The sequence below is a fragment of the Crocodylus siamensis genome, chromosome 3 (genome assembly GCF_052110815.1).
Source record: "Crocodylus siamensis isolate JL-2025a chromosome 3, ASM5211081v1, whole genome shotgun sequence".
NCBI lineage: Eukaryota > Metazoa > Chordata > Crocodylia > Crocodylidae > Crocodylus > Crocodylus siamensis.
In genome coordinates this window covers 158,054,590-158,069,362 of record NC_143397.1, presented here as the reverse complement: position 1 = coordinate 158,069,362, position 14,773 = coordinate 158,054,590, and the positions used below count along the sequence as shown (strand labels likewise).

General features: G+C 38.2%; 1 protein-coding gene across 3 annotated transcripts in view; it reads right to left on the bottom strand.

Annotated features, from left to right (window-relative positions):
• Positions 1-6,552: 6,552 nt before the first annotated feature.
• RTTN (rotatin) overlaps positions 6,553-14,773 on the bottom strand; it is a 154,887-nt gene continuing 146,666 nt past the window's right edge. For all 3 annotated transcript variants that reach the window (XM_090039589.1, XM_090039590.1, XM_090039592.1), the window contains exons 46-49: positions 12,920-13,184; positions 10,853-10,956; positions 9,043-9,112; positions 6,553-6,962 (exon numbers count right to left, since the gene is read on the bottom strand). In XM_090039589.1, the coding sequence (XP_089895715.1) occupies positions 6,880-6,962; positions 9,043-9,112; positions 10,853-10,956; positions 12,920-13,184 (522 nt within the window). In that variant the 3' untranslated portion in view covers positions 6,553-6,879. The remainder of the gene's footprint in view (positions 6,963-9,042; positions 9,113-10,852; positions 10,957-12,919; positions 13,185-14,773) is intronic.

Genomic DNA, 14,773 nt, shown 5'->3' with positions numbered 1-14,773 from the left:
GTCTTCACAAAACTAGTTTTATTGCCCCAATATACAGGAGATAGATGTCTGCATTTCTTATCTGCTGCTGCCTTAAAAGATCTTGTATAGTATTTGTTTTAATTTGCTGTGGAAAAAAAGATAAACAATGAGTCTGGTTGAATAGTCTACCAGATCATCTCAAGCACTTTGCCATTCTCTGAGGTGGCTCATTCACAGAAGACAGATCACTGAAAACCCTCAGGAGGGCAAGTTGACCAACTCTGGGAAACTGGAAATAAAGTAAATCTTTTAGGACCAGGTTGGTTTTCAGGGAATCCTAGCCCCCAACTCTTAGGAAAAGGAACAAACTTCCCCCATAATGGATATTCTCTTGACATGAACCTGGAGGAACAGAAGGGAACACCCTCCGAAACAAAATGGTTTGAAAATTTTTGCATTGGAAGAAAGTAGGGACTTACTCCTTTGACTGAAACTTCAGTGACTGTTTGCTTGAACGTGCACCAAGAGCCTAACAACAAAATCACTGGAAGGACAGCAGTGTTTAGCTTGCAGTTCTCATTTCTTTAAGTGGAGCCATTGCTTGCCCCATGACAGGTCTTTGAATATTTGATCTTACAGTATATATCAGCCAGGTGAAGTACCAGTCCTGAAAAATCAGCTGAGGAAATCTAAGTTAAAAAAAGATCTTTTGTAATAGTAGTTTTTTTGTTTGTTTCATTTTTCCACGTACTCACAATGGCTTCTTAGTTAAACACGGACCTTCACAGTAAGGGCACTTTACATGTGCTCCGGAGGTGGGGTGGGGTGGGGTTGGGGGCTGTGCTTTTGTTAGAACGGCTCTTCAAGTGCTGCCATGTCTCCTATATCAGTGTCCCCCCATGCTTAAAAATGGAGAACTTTAGTGCAAGCGCCCCCACCACCATTTTGAAGCGCAGGGATGCTGTTACACGAGACGCGGGAGGCTGCTTCAATGTGCTGGAATTCCAGCATGTTAGAGTAGCCTCTGCAATCCTCTATAGTACCCTGTGAAGCTGCCAAAACTTTACATCTAAGGCTGCTGTAACCAATTTTAGTCCAAGCAATGTGACTAACATTTTCTGACTCTGAGTTTGGCAGGAACACTTCTTGGTTGGTACAACTGAGTCATTTAATAAGTAGGCCACAATCAAAACAGAATGACAATGACCTTTTAGTGCTTAGCTAAAGAAAAGTCTGGATAGGAACTTCTGCTGTTGAAACCTTCATCAGAAACAAGCCAAGCTATTTTTTAAAATCATTTCACACTTTTGAAGAGAAAAATTTAAAAGTTAAGGCAAATCTGAGTCATTTTGTTTCAACTACTCTGAAAAAATCCAGCCACATTTCTGTTGCTCTGAAGGGAGCCCTGGGATATGCCACATGGGGCATTGGTAGGTTGAATTTTCTGGACAAGCTTTGAAGAGGAAACTCAGAAACCCAGGGCCACAGCAAAGATCTGGTCAAGCTTCAGTGCCATGGAGCCAGGGGACACACATACAGCCCCTGTGCTGGTCCCCAACTACATTTCAAATGCTGCAGCCTTCTCTAGCATAATCCAGAAGATACTGGAGGAGCTGCAGCAACCTGCAGCTCTAGTCTTCATTCCCCATCCCATCATAGGGAAGGTGAAGAGGGAAAGGAGGAACAGAGGATCAGGAGAGGTAAAAGGGCTGACAGGGGCTCCCAAATCCCCCAAACCTCTCCTTTTCCCCTGGGACTCTGGGCTAAGCCCCAGCCTGTCACCTGTTCCATGCACATATAACAAAAAGTAAAAATTGTCAAAAGGTACCTCATTTCAAGTGGTATTATTGTGGAGGATTTCAGCCACTTTTGAAGTTTAAAAGGACATGCACGTTTACAGAAATGATCCTTTGAAGTTTCAAAGGCATTTGAAACATTTGAATTGTTGTGTCCAAACCTAACAGCCCCAGCAATAAAAATTAAAACCAGAAATAAAAAATGTCAACATACAAAACCAAAAAAACCCTAAAAAACCGCCACCCCAAACATAGCACAAGCAGAATCTTTTCCCCTAAAAGAGAACCTAGGACCTTCCCTAAGCCTTTTAGGGGATTTAGGGTTGCTATAATTTTTTTGTATATTAAAGTGACCTGATATTATGGCGATGGGAAGCAGCATCAACCATTACAATACACAGAATACGTACACCAGATTTTCTGTTTTTACCATAAAAGATGGGCTGATTCTGCCAATGACAAGAGAGAAGGTATGAACAGCCCCAGCCTGGGAGGCTTCTCTGGATAAGATTAGGGGTATTGCCCAGGGTGAATGCTCATCTGAGTTGGCAGACAGCCATAATCAGTACAAGAAAGGACTTTTAATAAAAAAGGTAATGTTTGAAGGTTCTTGTACTTGCAGGTATAACTTTTGTTGTAGAAGGGTCTAAAACTAAAAGATAAGAGTTTTATATCAGAGTGGATTCTTTGCCATTTTTCACTTTTAATGACTTAAGCAAAGATTTTGCTAGTGCTATCCTGCTTACAATAGGTCTGCACTCTTGAATTAGACCTATATTACATCAGTTAGCTTTGTAGATTTCAGCCTTCAGATAAGTGTGCATAGGAATATCAGATTAATTATATGAAAAATGAGAATAACGATACTTACTTCTGTTGTGAAGTGCTTTGAGATCTAATGATGAAAAGGGCCCAGTAAGGACGGGGTACTATTATTATGCCTATGACTTTCAATCATTTTCTACATTCAGTCTGTAAGCTGGTATAAAGATCTCTAAGTCTGGAGAAGTAGTTTTAAGTGTCCTCTTACAAGAAACTGACACAAATTTATGCAGTTTCTTCAATTGCCTCTTACAGAAGATGCCGATGAATGTTTAGCAGCTCACTAAATATAAGAGTCTGTTATACGCTCACTGATTTTAGTATTTAGCTTCCATGATAAAATTGTATTAGTATGCTGCCAATAAGACACGTTAATATAAGTTAATATAAACTGGTTGAAAACGTCAGCGTATGAGTGAACTTTTTGAAGAGCTGAATAAAAGACCTTTCCTACTGCAAGAGCTCTCCAAGCAGAGACGACCCGAGCAGGGTGCGGGGCCCAGGGCAAATCAGCCCATGCAGGGCCCTGCCCCCACTCTGATCCCACAGGCCCCTGACCCAAAGAAGCTGCTGTTCCCATTGGCAGTGGCAGCATCAGCAGTAGGGGGGAGGATAGCGTGCAGCTGGACGCGGAGCCACTGCTCCGCCCAGGTCTGCGGGGCCTCCCAAAGTGTATGGCCCAGAGCGATTGCTCTGATTCGCTATCCCCCAGGGACGGCCCTGTCTCCAGGTCTCAGATAGTTTAGAAAAAAATTTGAAATTGTCCCTAGATTTATCTGAGCCATCTTATGTTAGTGTTAGGGAACAGTACAAACTTGCTTCTATTACAAGAAAATATTGGGACTTAGTGAGAAAAATAAATAATTTGTCTAGATGTTCATTTGGGACATATATATTACGATTTTCTGCAAAAGCATTTTACAATTGGTGAAATGAACATAAATATGTTAATAAAAGAAAAACTATTAAAATAAATAGGATATCCAGATTTCATATAACCAGACTGAATGGTATCAGTATTTTTGAGTAACAGGGTGCATGTGTATGTATTGCTATGGCAACTGCGCTGCGATTTAATACCTTTTGAAAGAAACAAGTCATGGCGCAGTAACAGCCCATACTGCACCATATGTACAGTGCATGGTTACTTTTAGCAGCTACTTTATCATAGTGGTGTATTATACTAGGGAAGTGCATCATTACGGCAAAGTAGCTGATGGTCATGTGTAGACATGCCCATAAATTTCCTTAGACTAATTGATAATTCCAAGCTTTTCAAATAAAATAGATTATCCAGAGGTTGCTTAATATTGGTGCGAGTCTAGCACAATTAAACATAATGGATTCTTGAACTATTTAATTCTGAATAGACAAGTCATTTTGTTACTATACCTGTAATCTTTCAAACCTGTTTTCTTTTGAGCTGTACAATCTTAAATGGTTTCTAATTCTTGTGCATGTGTCCGATTCTTTCTTCACAATGGCAGAGCTCTTCAATTTTTAGAACTCAATAAAGAAATTATCTTTTAATCTTACTGAGATGAATCCTGGTTTTGAGCTTAAGGAGAAAAAGCATCACTCTTTTCTTTGCTTCATTGCATCTACACAGCAAGCCTGGAAAAAGAATTTTGCATTCTGAAGCAACAACTCTTTTCTCCCTTTCTTAATGCATAATCAGCTCCTTTTGTTTAAAAATTAATGAATCTGGCAAGGAAAGGCCTGGCTTTCTGTCCCTCCCTCAAAAAGGTAGGACAATTGGCACACAATATGCTTGTTGTTAGCTGACTTTTCAGAAAAATTTCTGAGCAAAATATGTTTAAATTTTATATTCGACAGGAACCAGTCACACCTGCAGCTTCTAGTTCCTCAGGGAATCTAAAACACAAATTAGAACGGGGCTGATGACTTTCTAAGCCCTTGCTTGCATTACGAAGTTCTACTAGCAGACCTATATACACTAGTGATGTGAAGGGATGTGCCATTAGGAGAACTAGTATAGATCTGGAAGCAGAAAAGCTCTGCCTGGAGAAAAGCTCTTCCTGTGTTCACATTGGAGTTCCAGCTACCTCAGTGCTGCCATCCTAGTTAAAGTAGGGAGAAACTCTCTTGGGTGCGATTTATCTCTGACTGGCCCCAGGTTATTTTTCTCCTTGAGTGACCATTTCTACCCTGGGAGAAAACCTGAACATCTGTACACTTGTGGTTTCTCCTGGGAGAGTAGCACCTTAGATTAAGTCAGTTGATTAAGTACAAGGATAGATTAAGTCAGTTGCCATATCTATTAAAGACTATGGACTTGATGATCCCCTGCCTTGTGCCTTGTGGAATCAGTTACACATGTACAATTTTATACCCAGTGGATAATCAGGCTTTGGTGGTTTAAAAAGGTTGCTTTTCTTATTTCAGGAAAGTCGCTTAACAATTTTGTTAGGTTTTTTTTGAGCTACTGTAGTTCTAATGGTGAGTATCCCCAGCATTATCTTCATGACAATGTCTAGCCTAATGTTATCAGACTGCACAGTACTGTGTGTTTGCAGTTGTGTGCGTTTCCAGAACACTTACATTCAAATGCCACATATTCATAAATAATCCAAGCTATGCTGTGCTGGTGAACTGAAAGTGCTAGTCTTTTCTTGCATGGTCTAATTCTAAGATTTTGCTAGGTCTAGTGAGGAAGCGGAGGGGGAGTTAAAGGTGGGGACATAAACGTCTGCTTCCATTGTTTTAGAGAGGTTAGTTTAGGCTAAACCTTTTGTTTACTTGTTTTCAAATGACGCTGGGGACTTTTTACATCTATGATATGATTAACTAGCCACAAGTTGAGGCAATGTATAGCACCACAAAATGGTAAACCAACAAGCAAAACATCCTTGGGGCTGGTTTGCATGGTGCTATAAATTGAACATGAGGTTGCCCTATCCCGATACTGTTAACCAACCACATTTGGGTTGCAATATTCCCGATAATCAGGGATCCTGGTTTTCTCCAATTAAAAACCAAACCAAACCAATTTTCAGTTTTAAAAAAAAGTTACCCAAAATCCACATTTTTCCATGATTAAAATGAAACACCATTATATATACACATCAATATATAGGTGGTGTTTCATTTTAATCATGGAAAAATGTGGATTTCAGGGTACTTTTTTTAAACCGAAAATTGGGGATTTTTTTTTTTTTTTTAAATCAGAGAACACCAGGATCCCTTGCTGATAATAGTGCAATTGGGATTGTTTCTAATTTCCAAAACTGCATGTCCTGCCATGAACTGTGGTATGGCAGGATATGCAACTGTTCCAACAAATGATCAAACCCCCTCATGCCATTATTTTTATACGTCTGCCATCATCCTGTGCCACCTATCCTGGATGTAGTCCTAAAATGTATTACAGGGGAACATAAGAACCCTATTGAGGATTTGAAAAGCATTTAAGCTCTTAGCCAAACTTTTACATTACAACACTCTTCTCACAATTTAGTTTTCTTGGTTATAGCTTGTATAGAATTTACTGAGCTGTCCCCCAATTACATTATTAATATGGTAGCAGTGTAGATATGGCTCTTTAAATCACAGATAACAGACTAAATTCCTGAAGTGAACAAGTTTTTGTACAGTTCCAGAACTCTAAAAGCAAAGGCATTCTGGAAATATTTTCAACAACACTGGGATTAAAACTACTGCATTTTGATTTTTAATATAAGTGCCACAAATACGTATACAGACAACAGATCTGCTATATTAACAGAACTATCACTGTGGTATCAATAGGGACTAGTCTTTTACTTTGCATTAATTTAAGAAATAAAGACTTTAATTTTATAACTGAAAAAAATTGGAATATGAAAGCTAATGTCACTTATGATATATCAGGATACAACAGAACAATTGATGTAGAAATTAATCCTTAAAGAAATGAGAGTATTAAAATGTATCTTGCTCTTATACAGCTATAAATTACAGTTCATAATCAACATTCATTTTGATAAAATATACTTTATTTAGACTTGCTGAAATCAACAACTAATATTTTCTAGTAATAATTTTAACATAATCTTTTTTTGCACTTCCCACACGTAAGAGCACTCTCAAATTTTCCCATTGGGATTACAATATACAGAGGTCCAACCACATTCAATATAAATTCTTTGGCATAAGGTGATCAACTTTTCCAAAGATGTCGTAATTTCTTCTGTAACATGCTGCATGTACAAATCTAAGGAATAAACGTCTTTTCTTCACATTCTACTTTCTCCACTGAGCAAGTTGTCCAACTTCAATATGAGAAGTCCTCTAACAGTCACTAACTGTTGAGAAGCTGAACTAAATTCTCTAAACACTTTAAGTGGTAGCCTTTTAACTGATTTTCTTCTGGCTGTGGAAGAGCTAAAGAGGAAAAAAACAAGATTGGAGTGCTTTTTGATTAACTTTTAATATTTCACAAAATACAACACTTTAAATGTTAAATAAAACCCATGATAGATATAGGAGACTCTTCCTATTTTGTGTGCATCAAGTCAGTAATCGCTCTTCACCTCTCAAAGATGTTGTAACAGTGCTTCACACTAGCCTTATTGAAGTTCAATATAATCAGCCCTGGAAGCTCTCACTCAGCAGGAGCAAGGAAACATTCTTTGATCAGCCTGGGTTAACCCTACTGCCATCCTGGCAGTTGTCTTAGTGTCTAACAGCTTGATCCCCCTTTTATTTATTTTTTAACTTTGCCTCCATAGGACAAAAGAGAAAATGAGAAGAAAACAAAAAGAGCTGGTCTCCAAGAAACACACTCTGTCCCACCTACCTCTACTCTGCATATGCTGCTTGCTGCTTCTTGAAAATAACCACTGTGTAGGAGGAGGTAATAGGGCAGAATGGGGCATGTCCAGCACTGCCCTGGAGCACACCTGAGACTTAAGATCCTAAGAATCACTGTGCATGTAGCAGAAAGGGACCATCTAACATTTTTTGGTTAAGTGACGAGCAAAAATGGGAGTAGGTGGATGGGGCTTGTTTTCCAGCACAGTCTTGGGATCCTTCTGGAGATGGTGCAGATAGCACTTGGGTTTATGTCAGAAGTGCAGCATGAAGGAACTCCTTCAGCATGCCAATCAGTGCATTCCCATTTATGAATTGTTAGCCTAGTCAACCTTGTAAGGCTTCAACTAAGGTAAGCTAGTTAGATAAATCTTCCTGAGGTAAGCTTTCCCAACAACTTTGCATGATTGTAAGACATAATTACAACCTCATTTTTTTATTTATTTTTTTTACAAACAATACAATCTAGGGCCCTAGGTATTATAATGCATTATCTTAATCCATTATGAATTTTAATTGTGTTGATTCAACCTACTAATTTGCAAAATTCAGTAGTTCATTAAGTTATTAATGCAAATAAGTGAGATTGTAAAATCAATATCTTGTACAGCACAAACTGCATTTAGACAGCATTATGGATATACAAACTGTTCAATGCTAGGAGAATCATGACAGGAAAACAAGAAGTTCCCTGCCCACATTCTTCACTTTTTCTTTCTTTTTTTTTTTTCTTTTTTTTAAAGAGGCTGTAACAGTACAAAACTATCACAACAGAGAGGAGTGCCAAGATAATCAAATCCACAAAACGAAACTGCATCAGATACAGTGGCAAAACTGACTTTCCTGATGTTAACCATCACCAAGACAAAACCAAAAGGTCCTTCTTGAAAAGGTAAGGAAGCTTGTCCCCAGTCCTACACATACTTAAAATGCTCATGTGTTTAAGATTAAGCATTTGCAGACATCTTGGCAGAAACAGGGTTCTAAAGTAAATGACAAACTGACAAGCTTAAGGGAGCTGCAGCCCTACTCTGATGTCCTGTTCATGGAAAAGTCCCCAAACAGATGCTTTTAATTTTCTGCCAGCACGGACAGCTAATCTTGGTATAAAAGCTGTCCAAATTACAGCTACTTGCAGATGTTTTCAACAAGTTTTCTAAAACCCTATCCAAGGTCAAAGTAAAAACCAGCCATCTTAGATAGCAATACAGACAGAATACAGCAACGAACAGTCCTGAATTCATCTCTGTGTAGTTGAATTTATCAACTGAGCAGTGTTAAGTGACGTCAGTCTTAACCAGGCAATGTTTCTTGTACAAAGCTTAATTCAGAGGTAGCAGGTGGCACAGAACTTTTTTTTACTGTAAGCACAATTAAATTTATTGGTCAGACTAATCTTTACAATTACCACATCACATTCTTATTTAAAAATTGTCAGAAGAATTTTTCTTTCTTTTTTTTTTTTTAAGGAGACGCCTATCTGTGAATTTAAAAGGATCATCATATAAACCCTGAAGTTTTAGAAAACCTTACAATAGAGCAAAATGGGTTTTTTGTTGTTGTACAATAAAGTGTATTGATCTATCTTGATAGAAAAATTACAAATTTAGTTAATTTTTTGAGATGGAAGCCAACTTCTACAATAACTTACTTTTCTTCACTAAAGAATAAGCCTCATCTATTCTTCTCTTTATTGAAGGATTCTTCAAAGTCACTTTTGCCTGTAGCACAAAAAGAATAATCTATTAATATCTTATTCCAAAAAATTGACATGCAGTGAAACTACCCTTTCAGCCTGCAGTTAATGTCTTGGCAGCTAGAAAACAAAATATGGCATTCTAGAACTTCACAGCATAACATAAGATTGTACCATCATACACACTGGGAAAAAATTAACAGATCCCAATGAAATGAAGCATTATGGACTTTACTCCTAAACGTCGCTTTCAGTCTTTGGGTACATCTACCCTTCTATTTCTGTCCACCCTGTATTCCAACCTAGTGATCACCAACACTAGAAATTTCTTTGCTATCTCCTAAGGGCAATGGTCCGACTTAACTCTAGAAGCTCTGCTGTGCATCGGAGCCAAGTTCAAGCTTCCCCTTAGCCTACCACTCTTTAGTGTGTTCAGAACTCACCTAGATCATGCAGGTCACAAACATAAGTAGTCCAGCAGGAGCAAACATACAAGTCCCTGTACTTAACTTCCAGCCCTTTTATGCCCCACTTCCCATCTCTATGGCCTGTACATAAAGCCGTTAACAGAATGAGAAACAGGTAGTTTCATAGTTTGTAGGGTCGGAAGGGACCTGAGCAGATCATCTAGTCCGACCCCCTGCCATGGCAGGAAAGAGTACTGGGGTCAAATGACCCCAGCAAGATGTTCATCTAACCTCCTCTTAAACACCCCCAGGGTAGGAGCCTGCACCACTTCTCTTGGAAGCTGGTTCCAGACCCTAGCCGCCCTGACTGTGAAGTAATGCCTCCTGATATCTAAATTAGTTAGCAGAATGTTTCTTGAGAACAGATCTTTTAAAAGAGGCCCTTTAAGAAAGAAGCCCTTTGTGTGTAGCTGGCTCAAGGTAATATAGACAGGGCTGGGGGCTTGTATGGCTTAGGGCCAGGGATGTCAAACTCACCTCCTGTCCCAGGACAGATCTAGTCTGGGGTACAGGGAAGCTCAGTGGTGGCAGCAGCTCTGGCTCCCACCACATGCAGTGTGCCCTATGCCAAAGCTGAAGCTTCTGCTGCTGCCACATGTCTGTTGTGGCAATGGCATATAGGAGACACACATTATATATGGTGGCAATGGCTCTGGCTCCAGCTCATGCAGCACGGTGGTGGCAAGGGGAGCCCAAAGAGCTGGGCCTCTTTTAGTGGTAACAGAAGAAGTGACTGGATGGTGACTGGAACTATATCAGCCCTTGCTCATCCTCCTATACAAGTGCCCTGGATTCCTCAGAAGGGCAGGCCACTCTTTCCTGCCATGCCCCCTCAAATTTCAGTGGCCCACTGGTAGCTCAGTGGGCTGGATACAGTGGCTCTGCAGGCTAGATCCAGCCCATGGGCTGTATGTCTGATACCTGTCTTAAACTAGTTGAGGGAAACCCTTGGGGTAGACCCTAAAAAGAGCATTCTCTTAAGATATATAGGGTTTATGTGGCAAATAATTTGCTTCACCAATCCTAGGACCAAATCTTATAACTTATTTTGTGTGACTGGGTCCTTGCATTTGTGTGAAGTTTCAGGGCTTTACATAGGTGTTGGTAGCTGCCAAGGCCAAGCAAAATTCAGGATTGATACATAATTTTATAACTCTGAGAGGATTTGTGTTACACTATAACAAATATGTAGAGGATCAACGTTAATGCAAAAGCATGCTAAAGACATCTCCTTCATTAGAGAAAATTTTCAAGTTCTGAGATTTTTCTTAACTAGCAAAAGTCTGCCAAATACTAACCTTCTGATAATTGTGAAGCAAAGCCCAAAGTGCAGATGCTCCAATTCTTTGAACAGTGAGACTGTCATTTTCCAAACAGGAAGACAGCACTGCAATAGCTTTATCTAATGAGGAAAATAAAAGCCCAACACAGTACATTAAAATGGATTTTAATCTTTGAAATATTCTTGCACTGAAAATTTGCCTGTATTTCTATATATTTCAACATGTATTTGTATAAACTTTGTTCCTATTGTGCCATCAGAACAGGTCAAATTTGAGCAAGCACCTACTGGACATTTTAGCACTATAAAATAATTTTAAGAAAATATTTTTATTTTAGATTAGTTTCCTTCCAATTAAAATTAAATAGCAAAGTCTGAAAAGCACGAACATTTTAAATTACAACTACAGTGACATACACAAGCTTGAATAACTCATTTCCATTAAATCATTTTAAGAACACCCAATAAGCACCTATACAGAATCAATGCAACAAGCAAAAAGGGATGAAAACCAAGTCATTCTGTCCATTTTGCTACATCTTTATGGTGTCCTCTCTGGTCTCCATGCTTTATCTCCAGATTTTCAGGGGACTCTGAACTGCCTGGTCTGTTTATGCAACACACTTGATAGCTTGCTCCACAATATAAATACAATGGCTAGACCAGTGGTTCTCAACCTCAATAGACTCAAGGCACCTGCTGGAAAATACCAGCTCTTAGCTTTCACTCACTTTCTGAGTAGAGAAAAATAAAGCATTTCTTCTGTTGCAAAGGGCTGAGAAAGACTACAGTAGCTCAGAATGATTTGATATTATGTATTCCTTTTTGAAATCTCTGGGTTTATATTGTGAATCATGTGTAGGAGTTTATACAGCTAACAGTGCTAATACTGCACTTTGCGACACCCTTGAAAAGATCTCACAGCATCCTAGCATGTGGTGGTATCCTTGCTGAGAATCACTAGGCCAGATTATGGAGCTGAATAATGACTGTTTATCCAGAATGCTGAATCTGAATAACGATCCAAGAAAAAAACCATGAGAACATGTATGGTGTCTGTATATGTGCAGGAAGGCTGCTCTGACATGCTGTAATTACAGTGCTTGATTAATTGAGTCTGCTGGAGCGTGTCAATTAGCATTCTCCAGCTAGCCACCGCATCTCATGTATCAGAGTTCCTATGGTTCAAAATGGCAATGGGGATACTTTAACTAAAGGTTGAATGACCTTTTTCCATTTACAAGAAGCATTTTTGCCATACGTATCAGTATTGTGGGTTTCACCTGGAGAAAAATCAATGTAGTTTAACATAAGAGACACTGTTTTCCAAAGCAACTAATTGCCCAGACGAAGTTTACAGAATCACAGAAAATTAGAGTTGGAAGGGACCTCAGGAGGTCATCTAATCCAACTAACTGCTCAAAGCACAACCATCCCCAACTAGATCATCCCAGCAAATATTTTGTCAAGTGAGGCTTAAAAACCTCCAAGGATGGAGATTCCACCACCTCTCAGGGTAAACTGTTCCACTGCTTCACCACCCTCCTAGTGAGAAGAAGTTGTGCAATTGAAAAATAGCATCTGTAACTAATTCACAAGTTTCCTTTTTTATTGTGTTCCTAAATTAGATTTTAAAACTGGTGTTCTATATATTTAGGGATTCTTTCCATTTCCTTTTTGGAAAGGCATGGTCACTCATTCATAATTGATTGCTAAAAATGTTACATTCATACTACAATATAATTTCAAAATACTTAATCTAAAAATTAATGATAAGATTATTGTAAAGCCATCTTGAGCCTTTCTGGGTAAAACAGGATATAAATCTAAATTAAAATTGTAAATCATAATCATAATCATCGTGTCGGGTCTATATTTGATAGTCTTATTTTTTTTAATATACTTCTTCCAGTATTTTATAGGTTTAAATTTTTCTAAAATGTATTAGAATAGCCAATTATTAATTAATAAAAAATCTTTTAGAAACAATACTTTTTCAGTAAGTATCCCCTACTTCTGAATGAAAACACAGTATTGCAATATATGGACAAAAGCTTAGATAGAATAACCTTTGGGTACTTACCATTACCCAATATCTTGGGTTTGTTAGCTGGACTAAAGCACATATTGTGCAGAATAAGAAGTGCTAAGTGGTGACTCTTATGCTTATATTTGCTCATTTCAACAATTTGGTCTAAACTACCATTTAGCTTCATGATCATCTGCTGTCCATCTTCTCCAAAGGAAATGTTCAATAGAAGCTTTAGCCAAAGGCTGGCCAGAGTACTGAAGTTTTTATTTACTCCTTTTGGCAATGACAAAGACAGAAAGTTCTGTAAGAAGTTACTCTGTCAGAAGAGAGAAAAAAAACACATTAAGTCATCCCAATAACTTTTCTTTCAAACCTCTTGTATTTCCCAGGTAAATGGTCTTCCTTGTCTATTGTTTCATTATGAGTTTGACTATTACGCACACATTAGAAAATATAAATAATTCTTCAGCAATATTTTGTTATAGAAACTAAAGCAGGTAACAAGCGCTTCTGTTGTAGCAATGCCTATTGGTGTCCCCTTGCAGACTTCCCAAATTACAGTCTTAATATCAATACTCAGTTTATTGCTTCTCAGTCTGTAGATTCAAAGCCAACAATACTGTAATTTACACTATATTTTTAAAAAGTTATTAACTAAGTATTTCAGGGGATAAGGTGGTAAAAAACATGAAGTTTGGTCAAAAGGTTGTACAAAAAGTGAAATACAGAACTATTTTCATTTATCACTCTGTATGTTAACAAGATAACATAATGCCAATTAGTCTAACAAAAGTCATGCTCATATAAAGTAAAATATCCATTGTTTCATGTTTTAGCTGATTGAGTTTTGTTTCTACAGCAATACAAGAAACAAAACAATTCAATCAATGAAGTATTTCACTTTAATGAGTTATATCAGTGATCCTCAATGTTTTTAGAGTCAAGGTACCTTTAAAAAAATGCCAGTTCTCAGTTTTCACTCACCTTTTGACTTCAGAAAAATAACAGAACAACTCTTCTGTTGCAAACAACTCAGAAGCATATTTGAAATCCCTTGCTGCATTTTGTGAATCAAGTTTGCACACCTAACAATGCTAACACTACATGGCAACCTGTGGCTCCCTTGAAAGGATATCAAGGCACCCATGTTGAGAATCACTGTTATATGTATTTTTGATATACTAATATTATTGCAGTACAAAACAGAGTGACATATTGTATCGTAAAATAATATAGTATAAAAGACAACGTTGAGTGCTGCAGTTAAATGATTAATATCTAATTACTGAACTAACATTTCTCACTTCTATTTGAGCTGACATTATAGTAAACATTTGAGTGTTGAAACAGAACAGGCAATATTCAATGGTAATATCTTTCACTTACAATTTAGAGGGAAGTAATACTCAAACAACTATGTATACTACATACCCATATTGTTCAATATTCCATGATGTGAAAGGCATGGAATTTCTGCTAGTAGTTAGATAGACAAGGTCAAAGCAGTTTCAGGCAGCATGCAACATCTATTTTAATACTTGAGAATAAAAGGGTCTGAAAAGCTTTGATGATTACTGGAATAATCATTCCTCAGTTCTCTTCTTACTGCATAAGTACAGTTTCTGTGAAATCCTCTGAGACTGGAGCCCAAAGATTCTTTGAGGTGTTTGAGCCCAGACCACATTACTGGTCTTTGCACCAAAATAGTCTGCTTTGACTTTAGGGGAAAGTCTAGAGCTAGTGAAGTAACTCAGGGTTGGGGGAAATGGGTGGAAAGAACAGAGGGTTTCAAGGGACAGGGAGGGCTAAAAATAGCTCAGTCAGGGTCAGGGCAGGATGGGAACAGTGCAGCTCGGGGGTTGGGGCAAGCTGTTGGGTTGCACTGCAAATCCTTATAGACATTTA